Source organism: Eschrichtius robustus, chromosome 10 (genome assembly GCF_028021215.1).
Source record: "Eschrichtius robustus isolate mEscRob2 chromosome 10, mEscRob2.pri, whole genome shotgun sequence".
Classification (NCBI taxonomy): Eukaryota; Metazoa; Chordata; class Mammalia; order Artiodactyla; family Eschrichtiidae; genus Eschrichtius; species Eschrichtius robustus.
In genome coordinates, this window is record NC_090833.1 from 42,117,906 (window position 1) to 42,135,140 (window position 17,235).

At 46.2% G+C, this 17,235-nt stretch overlaps 1 protein-coding gene across 2 annotated transcripts in view; it reads right to left on the reverse strand.

Annotated features, from left to right (window-relative positions):
* The window catches only part of LOC137770871 (phosphoserine aminotransferase), a 30,233-nt gene extending 16,872 nt beyond the window's left edge, over window positions 1-13,361 (reverse strand). The window contains exons 1-6 of one of the 2 annotated variants that reach the window (XM_068553907.1): window positions 13,208-13,361; window positions 9,351-9,411; window positions 8,085-8,154; window positions 5,515-5,720; window positions 4,508-4,680; window positions 2,785-2,954 (exon numbers count right to left, since the gene is read on the reverse strand). In XM_068553907.1, the coding sequence (XP_068410008.1) occupies window positions 2,785-2,954; window positions 4,508-4,680; window positions 5,515-5,720; window positions 8,085-8,154; window positions 9,351-9,411; window positions 13,208-13,267 (740 nt within the window). In that variant the 5' untranslated portion in view covers window positions 13,268-13,361. The remainder of the gene's footprint in view (window positions 1-2,784; window positions 2,955-4,507; window positions 4,681-5,514; window positions 5,721-8,084; window positions 8,155-9,350; window positions 9,412-13,207) is intronic. The other variant, XM_068553906.1, reaches the window with a different exon arrangement.
* Between the last annotated feature and the right edge of the window lie 3,874 nt (window positions 13,362-17,235).

Below are 17,235 nucleotides of genomic sequence, written 5' to 3' on the forward strand. Positions count from 1 at the left end.
GCCCCCAGACTTACTTTTTTCCTTTTCTCTTCTTTCGGGGTAAAGGAAAGCAAGACACCAAGGGGTGTCTTGGGTCAGAATACCTTTAACCCAATCTCTTTGGTCCTCCACGTTTATATGATTCTGATCAAATACCACTAGCGATCCTGCCCCGAGATGATCTCAGTGTTGACTCTTCTGATCTGTCTGGAGAGGAAACTTCGCCCCTTTTCCACCCTTGTTTCTGGGTGTCTGGCTGAGCCCACTCTTCAGGCAGGAAGGCTCTGGGCGGGGAGTATCTGCCCCCCCCTCCAGCCTGTGCCCCACCCCCAGGTGCCCAGGTTGGCCAGCTGACCCGACCGGTCAGGGCCAGGGGTGGAAGCCTGCACAGGGGCTGGTAGGGGAGTGACCCTCTCTGAGTCACTCACAGGAGGACTTTCTCTCAGCGCCCACCAGGTCTGACTCCAGACCTTTTTATCTCCCACTAGACAGACTGACCTGCTTTCTCACTGTTTCTGCTGATTTTTCACTCTAATATTAACCGACTGCATCTTAACACATATCCATTAGCGTTTTTAAAAATGTACTTCCAGGTGACTCATGGAGAAGGTGCCAGAGGGCAGGACAGCTCCCCCTGCTCCTCCAGCCTGTGCTCAGCCCCGTTTCAGGCCCCATTTCAGGGCCAGGGCTCTCCCTGACTTCTCCTACCGTCTCACTCGCGGAGCTGTGGTGGCCTCTGCCCCCCTGGAAAGACTCACCTGCCCGCAAGCCAGGCCCTGGCTGCACGTCCTAACAGGTAAGGACAGACGCCTCCCACCACCTCCTGCCACCTCGCAGCCTGGAGCCGAAGCTCCTTCTCCAGGGGCCCTGCACTCAGGCTCCCCAGCCGCCCTGCACCGCTCAGCACGGCAGTGCTCCTTTCCCAGTTGGCCGGTGGTCACGGGTTTTCCCACTGCCAGAAACCCCAGAGATAAGACGGGCAGGTGAGACAGGTTCAGCCCTGCCCCCCAATCCCTACCAGGCACTTCAGAAGCACTTTCAACCAGGGTGAAACAGAGTGGGATCGACAGGTGACCAGGAGAGCAAGCACTGGAACCCCCTCCGCGCCCTGAGGAAAGCAGGGGACACAAAGCGAGGAGCTGCGCCGGCCCATGTGAGCCGCACAGAAAACCAGCAAACATTTCCATCAGAATTCTAGCTTCGGAAAAAGCTCCTTTCTTCCTCTGGTAAATTACATGGAAGAAATTTCCTGCAGGCAGCGCCTCAGAGGGAGACCTCTAACAAAGCCCCAACCCCACGGAGCCGCAGCCTGTATTGTTGTATTTTTAACATGTCAATCTGTCAGTTCAGATGTGTTGTACGTGGTGTTTGTGGCCTTGGCTGACGTGAAGCTCTTCTGTGAGATTTGCTTATCAACTAATTTGACTTAGTGATGAAACTGTTCAGTACTTTGTCCGTTCTGGATTTTAAAAGTTTTTTATTATGCATTATATCAAATTTACCACTGTATGAGTGGAAATTAAGACTTTATGTAGTTTTTATATGTTGTAATATTTCTTCAAATAAATCTCTCCTATAAATCAAAAAAAAAAAAAAAAAAAGGGCCCGAACCCCTCTTCATCTGCTCTTTTAAGAGAACTTCTACCATCCCTGGAAAACCCGGGAGACTCAGAGAGCTGGACTCCCAGCAGCCAACCGTTCTCCAGAGATGGGATCTTTCCAACACAAGCCCACACTGAGAGTTTCGCTTGTGAAGAGCACAAAGATACAGGGTGTGCACACCTGGGCTCTCAAGCCAGATCGCCTGGGTTCAAACCCCGGCTATGCCACTTCTTGAAGTATGGCTTTGGCTTCTTCACTTGCAAAATGGGAATAATAATAAGAGTACCCACCTCCTAGGGTGCTTGGGAGATTAAGAGGGTCATACACATGACTATTTTACATCATAGCTGCCCTGGAAAGATAAGATAATCTATAAACTCTGGCTCTTTTATCCCCGCTGCTAAGGCTGGGGATAAAACAGAAACCACAATAATAATACAGAAGCTAACATGTATAAGTCACTGAGAGCCAGGCACTCACCAAGCACATTTTATACATATGTATTAATCATTCAATCCTCACAGTAACCAATTACTCCTGGAGACACCTGTTGCACAGATAGGTTAAGCAACTTGCCCAAGGTCACACAGCTTGTTAATAGTAAAATCTCTCAGGCCATTGCTAAATCCTAGGTGTCACAAAGATTTTCACAAGCTACCTGAGTCTGGGAATTAAAAGACTGTATGGTGGGGTAGCCTTACTCTCCCCAAAAGTGCTGTAATGCAGCCTCTCACTCGGATAAGGGGAAGCCAGGCTAACAGGACCCCTGCAGACTGGGTGAAAAACCAGAGAGGTGTTTGTTCCAGGCAGTGTGTTCGATGCCAGGCAGCCAGCTTCAAGCAGACCCAGTAAGGAAAGAAAAAGACCAGTAGTCCGGCCTCTGAAAGTCCTTCTCCAAAGCCGCACTGGTTGTTTGAGATGCAAGCGTGACACTTCATGTGCAGAAAGCTTTTGGGTTAATGGTGAACCACCAAGGCTACCAAGGTCAAACAAAAACACCCCAAAAGAAAGGCAAGGAAAGCTGATCAAACAATGCACAGAGGGGGACGAGGGAGAGGTGAGCTGGGCAGAGAATCCTAATAGGATATCTGGGCTATTAGATCACTGATTCGTGGCATCATGCCCTACTTTAAAAAGTCAACTAGTATTGATGGGAAATACTGAGACCTCCTCACTGGTCCCCAAGCCATACCCTGGAGTTACCTGAAGCAGGGAGGTGTGTTATACAGGGAGTTATTTCCGGCCTGCACTTTGTAATCCAGGACCGAGGGGCACTCTCTGAGGGCAAACCCCAGCAGGTCATCTCGGACGATCACCACCGTGACCCCTGCAGAGCCAACGTTCTTCTGGGCACCAGCAAAAATCACACCAAACTGCAAAAGAGAAAGCCTGCTGTTCTAGATGCACTGGGTCATTTTTCATAAATGTAGTCAAACTTCCCAATCTCCTTCCAAAGCACAATTTTTATGAGGAAGTGACTCTATTTTAATCCTGTTCGGAGTGCATTCCCTTCTCTAAAGGAATCTCTATCCGGGACAGCAAATCGATACACAAGAGTTCAGAGACTGCAGATTACAAATCTGTCTGATCCTTCTCTCCAGGGAGGGGCCAGCCCAAACCCATCACTGTGGAGACCGTGTATCTATTCGTATTCACTCTAGTATACCTCTTTTCTACGTCCAAGCCCATCTTTAAAATAAAGCTGCTGTCCTTGGTAACCTAAAGAAATCAATTTTTTTATCCATTTATATTTGTATAAAGGGATAATCAGAAGATACTGAGAAATAATGGGACAAGCTGCCTGAGAGAGAAGAAATTTTAGAAAAAAAAAGATGTTTAAAGATACTTTGGGAAATTTTTTCGTGTAAGATGTAGAACCCTCTTCCATGTCTCCCCATGAAACCTGTAGGAAAATTCAGGGGCATCCCAAGTGGGAGGAGGGGGGAACAGTGTGGCTCGACAGGGAGTATTTTATAGTTGACTTTGTTTAGAATTGCCAGTGCATGGTGAGTGAAAATAAAAAGCAGGTTATAAACAAAATGTGTACATCCATACAACAGAATATATTACTCAGCCTTAAAAAGAAATGAAGTTCTGACATGCTACCACATGGGCGAACCCTGAGGACATTATGCTAAGTGAAATAAGCCAGACAGAAAAGGACAAATATTGCATGATTCCACTTACATGAGGTTATCTAGAACAGTCGAATTCACAGAGACCAATAAAAAAAGTAGGATGGTGGTTGCCAGGGGCTGGGGGGAGGGAGGACTGCGGTTATCGTTTAATGGGGACAGAGTTTCAGTTTGGGAAGAAAAAGTTCTGGAGATGGATGGTGGTGATGGCTGCACAACAGTGTGTGTGTACTTAATGCCACTGAACTGTACACTTAAAAATAGTTAAAATGGTAAAGTTATGGTAAGTATATTTTACCACAACTTTTTAAAAGGCAGACTACTTCTTAGTCAGTTTGTTTTAAACTCCTTACAGCTATCGTACCTCCCATGGCATGCACCTGGGGCACTCCTCCCAGTGCCCACCCTGGGGAGCTGCTCAGCAATCTACATGTCATGTCCATGCTCTTGGAGCTGAGCTGGGTACAAAGCAAGGTGGGGCTCCTTCATAGCCCCCTAAGCTTGGATAATGCACACCTTTCCTTGATGACAGCAAGTAACTCCCAAGATGCTGACAAAAGAATTTTCTAAGCGCCACTCTCAGAGGCAGATGAATTCCCCAAGGACTCAAGTGGGACCCCTGGGAGACGACGATTAACACAGGGCTGGGAACGTCAGCACGTAAACATTCTGACAACCAACACTGTCAGCCCTTCCCTTTTCTGGTATATATTAAAATGTCCTTAGAGAAACCGAGAGGCTGGTTCCCCCCGCCCCGCCCCCCGCTGGCGCAGGCCTCTTTTACACTCTACCTTGGAAACATCCACTGGCTTGGACAGGAAGTTTGAGGACATGTCGCAGACCAACACTGCTCCGTTGACATCAGGGATAAAGTCAAACTCCACTCCGTGCACGGTCTCATTGGCGCAGTAATACACATAGGAGGCGTCTGGGCTGAGGTTCCAGGTGCTCGGATCTGGAATTTCTATCACAGGAGACAAGTTGGGGACTCCGCACGTTTCCTCCCCTCTTTCCTTAGGGAGATACGAGGCAACCAGGAATGACACCCCTCCCCTAGCATGGGAAGACAGCTCCCAGAGCATTCACAAGTGAAAGCACCCTATCCATCTTACATTACAATCACCACCAACAGCCTAAAGGGATGACCCATCCCACCCCTTTGACTGTTATGGGGGGCAAATAGTCTTCAAGAATGGCGTGGTATTTGGGTTTTTTCCTTGTTGCCCAGTATCCATCCATCCTATGTCCACTGACAGTTTCCTGTGGGCGTCAGCCTCCGCGACTCTCAGCCCATGTAGTTCCAGTAGAACCAATTCCACCCATAGCCCTGAAGGTACAATGCAACTCAGGCAAGGCCGCTTGACTGATACAGAATGGGACACAGGAGACATGAGACTGTTACTGGAAATGCATGAGCAAAGGCATTGAAACGTGGGAGAATATAAGGTCAGGAGCAGCTGCAGCCATCTTCTAAAAAGGAGGGGGGCAGCTCTCCTGACTGTGGAGGAGACAGGGAAAGACACCAGAACCGGGAGACACTGTTGGCGGCCCTTGATCAAGCCATACCTAAAGCCAAACCAGCCCCTGGGCTTTGCAGCTAAGTCAGCAGCCTAGGCATACTCTTTCTGCAGCAGCCAGTTAGTAATCTTAACAGGAACAGGCAGCCAATCTAAATGGTATCAAACTAACTACCGACAAGGGGACGAAAGAATTGCCTGGGGCAGGGGTGATCTGCTAGCTGACGAGGGACCACCTGCCAGCCAGCATTTCACTGTCCAGCTCAGCTCCCAGCACTTACTCGTGTAACTCCCAAGTTTGGGGTGGACAATATTCACAGTTCCAAACTTCTTGGCTTCTTCCGCGGCCTTAGCTGACCAGGATCCCGTCACCACATAGTCGGCACACCTTCCTGCTTTCAGGCCAATCAGGTTTAAGGGGACAGCACTGAACTGGCCACACCCACCTCCTTGTACAAAAATCACCTTGTAGTTGTCTGGAATGGCTCTGGGCAGAAGCAGAGGTGACAGTAAACAGGGTCAAAAATTGAGAATGAGTGATGCTCTTCCAGCACTTTACCCTGGGGTGGATACACTACAAGAACGATGGTCAAGCCCCATCTCTGCCTTCCCCAACCCAGTCATTTATCTACTCAATTCCGTGCACAGATATTTTACTGGGCCCTGTGGTGGAAGCTTATGGTTACTCTTTGGACAGAGCTAGTAACACCCTGCTGTTCCTTTAGGGAAGAACCGGCTGCCACTCTCGGTCCACCTGCTTCAAGGGTGGCCAATCCCAGCTCCAGGGGATGAGCACGTGACCCAAGCTGGCCAGTGGGGTTTGGTTCTGAGACCTGGATCCAGACTTCTAGAAAAGAGGAGCTGTTTCTATTGAGGGAAAGAAAGAACTCGTAGGAGCTAAACCTGCAACCACTGGTGGCCATCTGGTGAAGCCAACACACAAAAAAGCAGAGCCAGGAGATGGAGAAAAAGACCTTCCTGACATCATGTGAGCTCCTAAATCACTCCTGCACTTTTCTGTTATATGAGATAATACATTCCTTTCTTTTTTTTTTTTTTGCGTAAGCCAAGAGTTGGGCTTCTGTCACTTGCAACCAAAAGTCCTAAAAGTATATATGTGCTGGTCCATGCTATGAACCAGGTGGACACTGTAGAGGATCTTTGATAATCCTTTAGACCTAAGCATGTATCACCTACCCAATATATATCAAGATTAACAGCAAAAATATTTGATTGCAACATGGAAAATTAAGATGATGATTGGCATGGCTACAGGCAGTAGGGTAAGGCCAGCTCAAGCCAGGGAAACTGGACCCAAGCCTTTGAGCAATGTCAGAGCTTGGGAACAGGTTACACAGACGGCCAAGGGACAGAGCTCCAGCACAGAGGTGTAAGGAAAGCACCAAAGGGCAGGGCAATGTGAGAGGGTCTTGGTCTCGCCAACACGAGGGATGGTGTGCATATATCTGGTTTTGAACCGTGCCTGCCTATATCCAGGGCTCAGGAGGCTAGCAAAGCACGCAGACAGGTCTCAGGAGACTCTAACCATGCGGTTCTCAGCAGCTGGGAGGATGGCAGCCCAAGGCAGCGTTCCTGGTTTATGTTATTCAGATGCAGGGCAGTGAACAAGGCCAAGAACTGGATGGAAGGACACCAGACAGAGGTCTAGGTACAGGGGTACAAAGAAATCGGTCCATAAATTGAACCAGAAGTTCAAGCTGGAAAGGCTCACAGGCGTGTGGGTCAAATGCCACATTTCTTGCGCCAACATTCCAAGTACCCACCCCATGAAGGATGCGATTGTTCTGTGAACATGACAGGGACCCAGCAGGCAGCCCTGGCATGCTAAGCCAAGCAGATGATTACCAGCTCCAAACACGGACATTAGCATGGGTTTCGAGGGCTCCTCACAAAAATGTCACCAAGCCCGCCCCATCTGAAGGATTTTATCAATGCAATTTAAAGGGAAGGTTTTTAAATAATTAGTATAATTCCAATTTTGTTAATGAAATAATGCAAGGATGGACCCTAAAACGTTAACAGTGATTACCCCTGACTGGTGGGGTTATGGATAATTATGGTTGATTTTGTGAGTTTCTTTTTTCCCTAAACTTTCCACCATGAACATTCACTAGTTTTGTGAGCAGAAAAAAAAAAAACAAAAAAAACAATGTTTTTTTTTCAAGATGACCGTATTCATATGTCTATGTGAATATATTTATATACTATATAAAACCTCTCCTTTAAGCAGCAATCTATTTAAGAACACAGTTTCCTCTGGGTAAGAAAAGCAGTGCAGATAACTAGGAAAGTTCATTTGAGAAGCAGTTCCCAGAGTTCAGAACCCTTAAAATTGCCCAAAGAGCCCGTTAAAAATGAAGTTTCTACAAAGGCTCTGATTCAACAGGTCTGGATGGGACCCAGCACTTGAATTTTTTAATACTTCCCCCACGAGTTGATTCTGACAGGTTGTATGAGGCAATACTTTAAGATCCAGTGAACTAAGTTATAGTTAATTATGCTGGCAAAGATGACCACTTCTTTGTCATTTAAATCCCTTTTAAGCCAGTTTAACTTCCACAGTGCTAAAATATCTTTCCCAGATACAATGATTTCAAATCTTTGGAAAAACCACATAAAATAAAAATAAACATACAAATCCAGGATGAGGAACAAATAAAAAGCATTCTGTACTGATCTAGTGAATTTGGGAGAATCTTAACAAGATTATTTGTAAGAATAGAATATTCTGAACACACAGCAGAGTCTAGAAAATAATGCAACAGACACCCACGTATATGGATTACCAAACAAGAATAACACAATTTTGTCTTTAAAATTTTAAACTTACAATAATTCCCGCACAAGGTTCTCAGTGTTGCTAATAATCTTAGAGAAATCTGATGACCTGTGGCTCATTTCTGTGGAAAGAAAGATAAACAAGAAAAAAAATTCCAGTTCAAAACCAAAGCAACGAAAGTTAACTATAGCTGTAACTACAAAATTTACAAATCAAATAACAATGGGAAATGTCAGTTATTTTCCATTCAAATTGTGGGCCACACTTACATTAAGGGAAAATCCAAATTGATTTTCAAACTGCAAACATTTTAACCTTATTGTCACAGCAGAATGATTTTTCAAAAGTGGCAATATTCACTGAATGAGCCATGTACTAATTTATCCTTTGGTCTCTGATTACTCACATCTTTCTCACAAACAGGAATTGTGTGCAAAGGCTGCCCTTAGGACAACAGCACAAAATTCCACACTGTGCTCTCACTTCACAGAAATCTAGGTGCATGTGCCAGATCCACAGGAACAAAATTTAATAGCAATGAGCACACAGTTAAACCCACAGTCTCTTAATAGTCTGTAGCCTTTGGAAATATCAAAAAAGAAAAAGAAAATTAAATTTAAAAAAAAAGTAAATTTTAGAACTCAAAGAAACTTCATGAAATTATTAACATGCAAGATCTTCAAAAAAAGGCTTGTGTACTTTTAAACATTAATGAGTTCATGTTTAAGAACAGCAAAAACTCCCACAAGGACTCAGAGGCAAAGAATATACAAATCAATTTTCACTGCAAAGTAAAGGAGCTGTTACAGTGGAGGATTACTGGACTGAATGTCAATATTATGACATAGTATGAGTGTGTTTCATGTTTGGTAATTGCAATCATTGTTGCTTTTGTTGTGGTCATCCATGTACAATGCTTGGTGTCAGTCTATTTATCTCTTGTAAAAATAAAATACAGTGTGTGTGTGTGAAAAAAAAAAAAAAAAAAGAACAGCAAAAACTGTAAAATGAATGTGAAGCAATTTTATAACTGTTTGGGCACTGTTAATGCAAATGTACAGGATCTTTTGATCTCAGATCTTATGCATAGCAAAAACCAATGATGCGACAGTAAGCTGAGACGTATAAACCCCTCACCAGCATTTATGTTGCTTTCAAAATTGCTTCGATCAAACATGCTATGGAAGTTATTAAAATTTAAAAATATATCTACAAAGGCCTACAGGAAGACCCAGTAGAAATTCTAGGCTTGATGATGCATTTTAATTGGTTCCCTTTGAATCCTGGACATTCACAGAATCCAAAAGTAAATCTTACCAAGAACACTAATCCCAACTCCTTTGTAGTCTAATAACTCTTTTTGTATCTCTGACAATACCTAGAAAAAAAATAAAAGAAAATTTAAGATGATTTCAATATGCTGTGCACAGCTCTGGACATACAAACTGCAGTGGGGGAGGCACAGGGGAGAGGATCCACCCACCAGGCCTCTGAGGAAGCTTATGTCCCTGCCCAGAGCCAATCCCCTTCCTCCCCCTATCCCCACAGAGCCCCGATGATGCAACTTACACTCAAGTTGAGAGTGAAATTTTGCAACGTGACTGATGCTACGACACAGTTTTTCCAAAGGCATGAATTTACTTAGAGATAAAAACTCACTTGGACTTAAAAAAAGATCGAGTATAGAAGTTTTCTGATAACAATTCTTTAACTGTCAACTTCAGATCTTTGGGAAAAGTCTAATTCCCTAGAAAAATGTCCCTTCCACAATTGCATTTGCACTCTGACAGCAAAGGCACAAAAAGCATAAAGTTCTGGGGGACAACAAAAAAATCAATTAGGCCCAAGTTAAACTGATAACTCAATTTTCCATCTTTTTGGTCTGCTGGGATGGGTGGGGTGGGCAGGAATTAGGAAGCACCTAATTAAGCTGTGAATTAAGGTTCGTCAGGGGTACTGATGTACTGATCTCTCCCCTCAACAACAGCCCTGAAGGTGATAGTCTCATCCCCAATTTGCAGGTGAGGAATCTCAGCTGTGGCTCCAGAGGTACTTAGCTGTATGCCCTGTCCAGCCCCTTGACCCATCTTGTAAGATCACTGCAATCCCATAACCACGTTCTGCCTTACAAGGACAACTGGACAGGTGGGACCCATCTTACGGCCAATCTACCAGTGCCAGGAAACGGGGGGTGGGGGGGCAAGGCTCATTCCCTACCCCCACCCCCAAACACATAGCTCACTTGCTAGGGAGGTGCCTCATTGTTTTTTTCCCAAAGGCGAGTAAAATGCAAATTACTACCCACTGAAAGAAAAACACATATTTCATATATATATCTACATAGATATATGTAGATAGATGTAGATAGATAGATAGATAGATATACACACTTCAGTAAGAAGAATAGAAAGCCCTTATCAGAGATGCATGCTGCATTGTTTACGAGTGAAATGACATGATATCTGTGATTGGCTTTAAAATTATCCAGGGGCAGAAGGGGAGAAAGAGGGTATGGGGGAGGGAGCGCGGAAAAAAGATTGGCAAAATGTCCTTAGTTGTTAAATTTTGGATGGGTCCATGAATTTAGTTATATTATTCCCTCTCTACCTTTGTGTATGAGCGACCTGCCATAAAGTTAAAAGAGAGAAAGAAATGCTCTAAAAATGTACACAAAATAGGTGAGATAAACCCTCTGTAGAAGCATCCTGCCATCAAAGGAGGTTCCCTTAAAAGATACAGGCTAAAGACCTCATAAAACATAATCTAGGGCTTCCCTGGTGGCTCAGTGGTTAAGAATCCGCCTGCCAATGCAGGGGACACGGGTTCGAGCCCTGGTCTGGGAAGATCCCACAGGCCGCGGAGCAACTAAGCCCGTGCGCCACAACTACTGAGCCTGCGCTCTAGAGCCTGCAAGCCACACCTACAGAGCCCTCATGCCACAACTACTGAAGCCCAGGCACCTGGAGCCTGTGCTCCGCAACAAGAGAAGCCACCGCAATGAGAAGCCCACACACCACAACGAAGAGCAGCCCCCGCTCACTGAAACTAGAGAAAAGCCTGCGTGCAGCAACGAAGACCCAATGCAGTGAAAAATTAAAATTAAAAAAAAAAACATAATCTAAACTGGATTGCAACTTGTCTGAAAAAACACCATTTTAACAATAAAGAATGAGACAAAAAAAAGAGGTTCAAGAATTTGTCATCGTTTTTGTTGGACACATTAGCAATGGCTGGTCAAACAAACTTTTGGCAAATCCTTGTCTTTAGTAAATACAAACATCTGTCTCTGATAGAATCATCCTTGAACTTCTGTTCAGACTGTATTTCTCTCATAGATAGTATTCCTTGAAAAGACATCTATAAAAGTTTATAACCAAAATCATTATAACAAGTTTTAAAAACTTCTGCCCAAAAAGCATACCCCTCTAATCCAGTGGAGTTTATTTTTTTCAAACTGAAGAATGCAACCACTTTTGTGGATCATAACTAATTTTTTAATGGACTAGAATAGACCAGAGCAGAGTAGAATACAAAATTGTGCATGTTGTAGTCATTAGGCTAAATATTTCATAAGCCTTTTGTTTTAATTATGTGCAGGTACTTGCTCATTTTGTGAAATATATTTTTCATTGTGGTTACAGTCAAAAAAAGTTTGCAAAGCTTCTCTAATCCTTATACTTCAATTAAATCAAGAAGACACATAAATAGCAACATCTGCCCCCCCCCCACCGCCAGCTTGGAGAGCACATAGGAGGGCATAAATCCTCCCAGGAAAATAAATAATAAGTAATTGTACTACTGATAACAACTGCCTTTATAATAAATGCAGAACAAATTACACAGGAAACAAATGCGCAGAAGACTCCAAAACACAGAGAGGGAAAAAACGGTGAGGGTACAGGAAACGTTTGCACAGCTCTGGCAGGGAATCTCACCTAAAACAGACCGCAATAACTAAGAAAAAACGAAGCCCTGTACTCTCAGCTCCTAAGAGCGCTGCCCCCAGAAAAGCAAAATGTACTTTCCTTTCTACAATTTTAAGATTCTCTGTTCTCATCACAACACAGAGAAGTCTCTGTCCCAGGGAGATTCTACTCAGTTCAACAGCAGATAATTGTAAAGCACTTGGCTATGCCCCATGTTGCTACAACATATCATCAGAGTCATCCTGGTTAGAAAAATAAAAATGTAACAGCAGCGGCAGGGGTCAGCGCGTCCAAGGCACAGTAGAGACTTGGCCTCCTTCACAGCTTGGGCGGTGGGAGGGGAGAATGGATGTGGAGGGAGTGGGTTTTGGAGGTTAGGGGAGGAGCCGGAACCCGGCTGGGGGCTGGGAAGGCAGGGAGTAAGTTCCACTTGCACTCGAAAGGTCTGGTAATGGCCCAGGGGAGAATTCAGTCATTCATTTGCTCCAGAACAAAGTGAACCGAACTGGGCTAGCAGCCCAAGGCCTACCAGAATTTGAATATTAGAATGCCTTTAGGGGACACTCCAGTTGAAAAAAACAAAAACAATCTACGCGTGAAACAGAGAGGAGAAAAAAGGCTTTAGGGAGGGGTGGGGTATCTGAGAGACAAGGAGGGAAAGCCTGGCCTGGACTGAAGGCTTTTAAATTTACATTTCTGAAAAGCAATGTTTCCAAGTTCTGGCTAAAGGCTACACTGCTTCCGAGGGGTCGTGCGCGGGCCTCCAGTTTGCAGTTCCCTCCAGTTAACGCAATCCTCATTCACCATTCATTCACAGTGTCCATTCACGCATCCACTCAACACTGCCTGGTTCGCAGCACTGCGGGACGAGGCGAACGCAGAGTTGAGAGCTTTTTCTTTTCCGCCGCGCCCCCGGCCCGGCCGGATTGAAGGCACAGCGCCGGAGTTTGCAGGTGCGCAGCGCAGCGAGCCAGCACTCCCCGGCCGGCCGAGTTCTGCACGCGGCGCACCCGTAGCCGGCGCCAGCGACAGCTGCACAAGCAAGCCTCGCCGAGGTCCTTCCCTAATGTATTCTTCTAGAGGCCCACCCACGATAGATCGTAAACTGGGAGTGCACGCCAGTGCAGAGCGTTCGGGGAACTCCGGGCAGGGGGTGGGGATCCGGGAGCCCCGGGCAGGGATGCACAGACACCCACGCGCCTGCTCCCGCCCGGACCGCCCTGCCGGCGCGCGCTAGGGGGGACTTACCGAGCGCGGCAGTTTGGCTGGCCCGGGCCCGAAGTTGACCACCTGCATCAGGGAGTCCATGGTGCGGAAGCGGGAACTGGGAGTCTGCTGGAAAGGACCGATCGCGTGGGCAGCGCAAGTCTGCAGCCGGCGCCGACTCCGTGCTTTCTTCCAGCGCCGAGCCGGCGCCCCCATTGGCCCGCGCTGTCGCTGGCCCTGCGCTGATTGGTTCGCGCAACGGGGCTCGCATCCCCATTGGTCGTGCTCCCCAGTCGAGACTCGAGAGCAGTTGCTCCTCCTCGCGTTTACTGTTTCAACCCATTTTGATCAATGCAAGGCGCGCGGGAGATTGCACCAGCCAGGCGGCTCGGCTGCGCGCCCACCGGAGAACCTTGGGCGGCGAGAGGAGGCTACCCCTGCCAACTTGCGTTGGTGCTTCTGCACGCTTCATGAGGCGCTTTCCAGTCCTCCAACGCGACCCTAGCCCCTCTCTCTGGGCTGCACTGGGAGATGGAGGAGTAAATCACCCCTCACCCCCATCCTCACCAGACCCTGGACTGGGCTCTGTTGCATTTGTTTGAACCAGCGGTCATTAATTCACCAAACTTTCCTAAGCACCCCCATGGGCGCCAGATACTCCAGGGGGGAGGAAGGGCCCCCAAGGATGGAATTGCAGGGTGAACTATGGGCCGGGGGTGGGTGCGTGGGGCATGAGGTTCTCTGCAAAACACCAAGGGGCCAAGGGTTAAAGCAGGATTAAGGGATGGAGGCGGCCAAGGACACTGAGAGAAGCCTTGGCCTGGGAAGCCTAGATGATTCCCAGGCAAGTCCTTTTAAGTTGCTGATTCTCTATTTCCCCTCGGGAAAAGAGCGAGTTGGAACCTGGCAATACCTCCCAGGTTGTGTAGGCGCTGACAAGCTGAGTTTAGAAACGTGAGTAGATATTAACAAGAACGCGATACCCCTGAGGAGCCTCAGCCCAAGCCAGGGGAGAGGCCCAGAGCCAGGCCGGGAGCAGACTTTTCCACAGAAGTGTTCTTCTCAGAAGAACTCCAGTGGAGATCCACATGGGGTTCTGAAAGAGGGAGGTCCCCTTCCTGCGAGAAAAAAGTTTCTTTGAAGTCTGGAATTTCATCATTTTTTAGAAATGTGAATTTTGCCTTTTACTCCTTAATTTAACCCAGTTTCTTATAAAAATATTTTCCCAAATCTTTGAGCAAAAGAGATGCGCCAGGAATACACACAGTGCCTGTCCTGGGGCTTTCCATCACACCAGCCAGCGTCAACCACCTCAGTTTGAAAAGATTTGTAAACTGACAGGGCTAGGACTTTTGTTTGCTTTTTTGTGGTATGTGGGAGGGATGGGGCTGGGATAGGAGGCACTGCTTTAGGTTTGGGAGGTGGAGGGCAAAGTTTCTAGAAAAAGCTGAAATGAACAAGGTCACCGCCTTCCTCAGCACCTTCATTTAGAAAATTGCAAAACTGAGTAGAGGGTATGAACGTCAGTCCATAAACTCAGGTGTGCAAGAATTGTCGCATATCCATTATTGTGTATAATGACTTAGTGTAGACCCCCTAGCAGCTAATCTACCAGGGGAGTGAGGGAGTTAGCCTTCCTCCTTCCTGGAGTCCTTAATCCCAGGGATTTACACAGTCCTGTGGTATGGGATAGGGAGGGAAGCATTCATCCATTTGGTCCTCCTTCCCCAGAAAATGTGGCTGAGTTTTCTCCACTGTTGAAGTCTATATGCTGCTTCAGTAAATTAGCTCTCTACCACTTTTATGACCCACTGAGGAATACAGGAAATTTGGGTGGGGTCAGGGTGGCTATCATCCCATCTGCCAAGACATGCCATGCAGTCATTCCTCTGAGGGCCTTGCAGTTTCCTAGATGATATTACAGGGAAGTAAGGCACACAGACCCTCTGCCCAGGGACATGCTGACCTCTGTCTCTCTCTCTCTTCCAACTGAAGGAAATCTCTTTTTCATTCTAAGAAGAATCCATCTCTTTGTATGTTTCTTCCTCACATTCTGTCCACAGACACCTTAAGCCGGGGCCACTTAGGGATAGAAAGACAGTGGTTAAGATTGTGGTGAACTGAAACGCACACGCCCATTTGTGGCAGAGTTGCACCAGCCCACCATACATTTATGCCTCCCCTTCCATGGAGCCTCTGTCAGGCTCCACATTTCACAGCACCCCTTGCATCAAGGCAGGTCATATGCCTGGAACCCACCAATGGAATGAAACAGAGGATGTCACTTTCAAACCAAGGTGGTTGAGAATAGCGTGCTTCTCCACTGCCTTTTTCCCATTCCACAGGCTGAAATCAAAGAATCCAAGGCCCTTGGGGATGGTGGAGACACAGAAAGGAAGGAGCCCCAGTCTCTGAATTACCTGCTCCGGGCTCATTGTACATGAGTGAGAAATCAACTTCTCCTGGGTTATCCCACTGAAATCTGAAGGGCTATGTTATCCTAACTAATACACCATTCTAAATGCAACAGCTGCAGCTCAGATCCAGCTGGTTGTTGCCAGGTGAGGCAACCAAGGTTGCTCAAGCTATCTTCCCATATTTAAAGAGAAACCAGAAACCCAGATTTTTATGTGAAATTTCACAACTTTTAAACATCTACACATTTCAGACAACACTGTACAGATCAATATTGTGAGGGGTCAGACCTAGCTTCCCTGCAGGCCTGATTCAGCCTGCTGGTCGCCAGCTCTCCTTCTAAGGACTGCTTTATAGTATTCTGCCACGTATTTCCCCTCATTCAGCACGGAACACCCTTCCTCTCCCTGCCTGAATAAGGGAACAGGAAAAGGGAAGACACTGGGGAAAATATAATCTTAAAATATTATTCTGTCACCCTTGCCTATTCTGCAGTGCAGGTGTATAAAGATAGCTCAGGGAACCCCTGCATTTCACGTGGGCCCCTCCCCTCCTAGTAGATTCTCCTGAAATGTATATTTTGTAAATATCAGTTTTTCACAGGTATTATTTATTGAGCCCTTACTATGTGTGAAAGCTTGACTTCGCTGCCATTTCCAGTCAGATTGGTGTCCTGTTTAGAGGGGAGTAGGAAGAGAAGAGAAGGCAACTCTGAGGAAGGAAGAAACCTATTGGAAATGAGGTGAGGTTATTTCTGCTGCCCTTTTGGTAGCTGGAGATGAAGATCCTTTTTCCTTATCATTATTTCCAGAGAAAATGGGGAATGGGGCGAGGGAGTCATCACAGTTTATGTAGCAAAAGAAATTAAAAGTCACAATCCTATTACACTCTTCATTCTGACCCCAACTGATAGGAAAATATATCTATCCTACTCAGTGTATTACCTCAGTTTATTTCCTCACCCTGCTTTCTTATTGTGATAAAATATACATAAAATATACCATTTAAACCATTTTTAAATGTAGAATTCAGTGGCATTCGTACATTCACAGGGTTGTGCAACCATCACCACCATCCATCTCCAGAACTTTTTCACCTTCCCTAACTGAAACTCTGTCTGTACCCATTAAACAATGTCCCCATTCCCCCTCTCCCAGCCCCTGCAAACCACCATTCAACTTTCGGTCTCTGAATTTGACTGCTCTAAGTGAAACGGAACAGGACCCTGTGGGGCCTTCCCGGGGACTGACCCCTGTGTCCCCTGCCTCTTGTTTGTAGAAAAGCTTTAGGCACCTAGGCCTTCCCCGAGTTCCAAAGGGCAATTTTAATATCAGAGAAGTGAGAAAATGCAGAAACAAAAGAAAGCAGTCAAGCAAGACAAAATAATTTATCCATAAAACAAAGTCAAGGACCTTTAGTTCCTCCTCAAGGGCTGTAGATAATATCCTGAGTCATATCCTTGAATTGTTTTGCAGATGCTAAAGCCCCCACCAGGCGGGAGAAGTTAGCTGCACGCTGCCCACCAGCACATAGAGCCCAGACTGGTTGGAACCACAAGGTTGATGACTGACATTCCCAAAACATCACCCTGTTGCCCTCCCACCCCATCAGTCAAGCAAGGTGATCACCTATAACCCTCAGCCCTAATGTTGCCT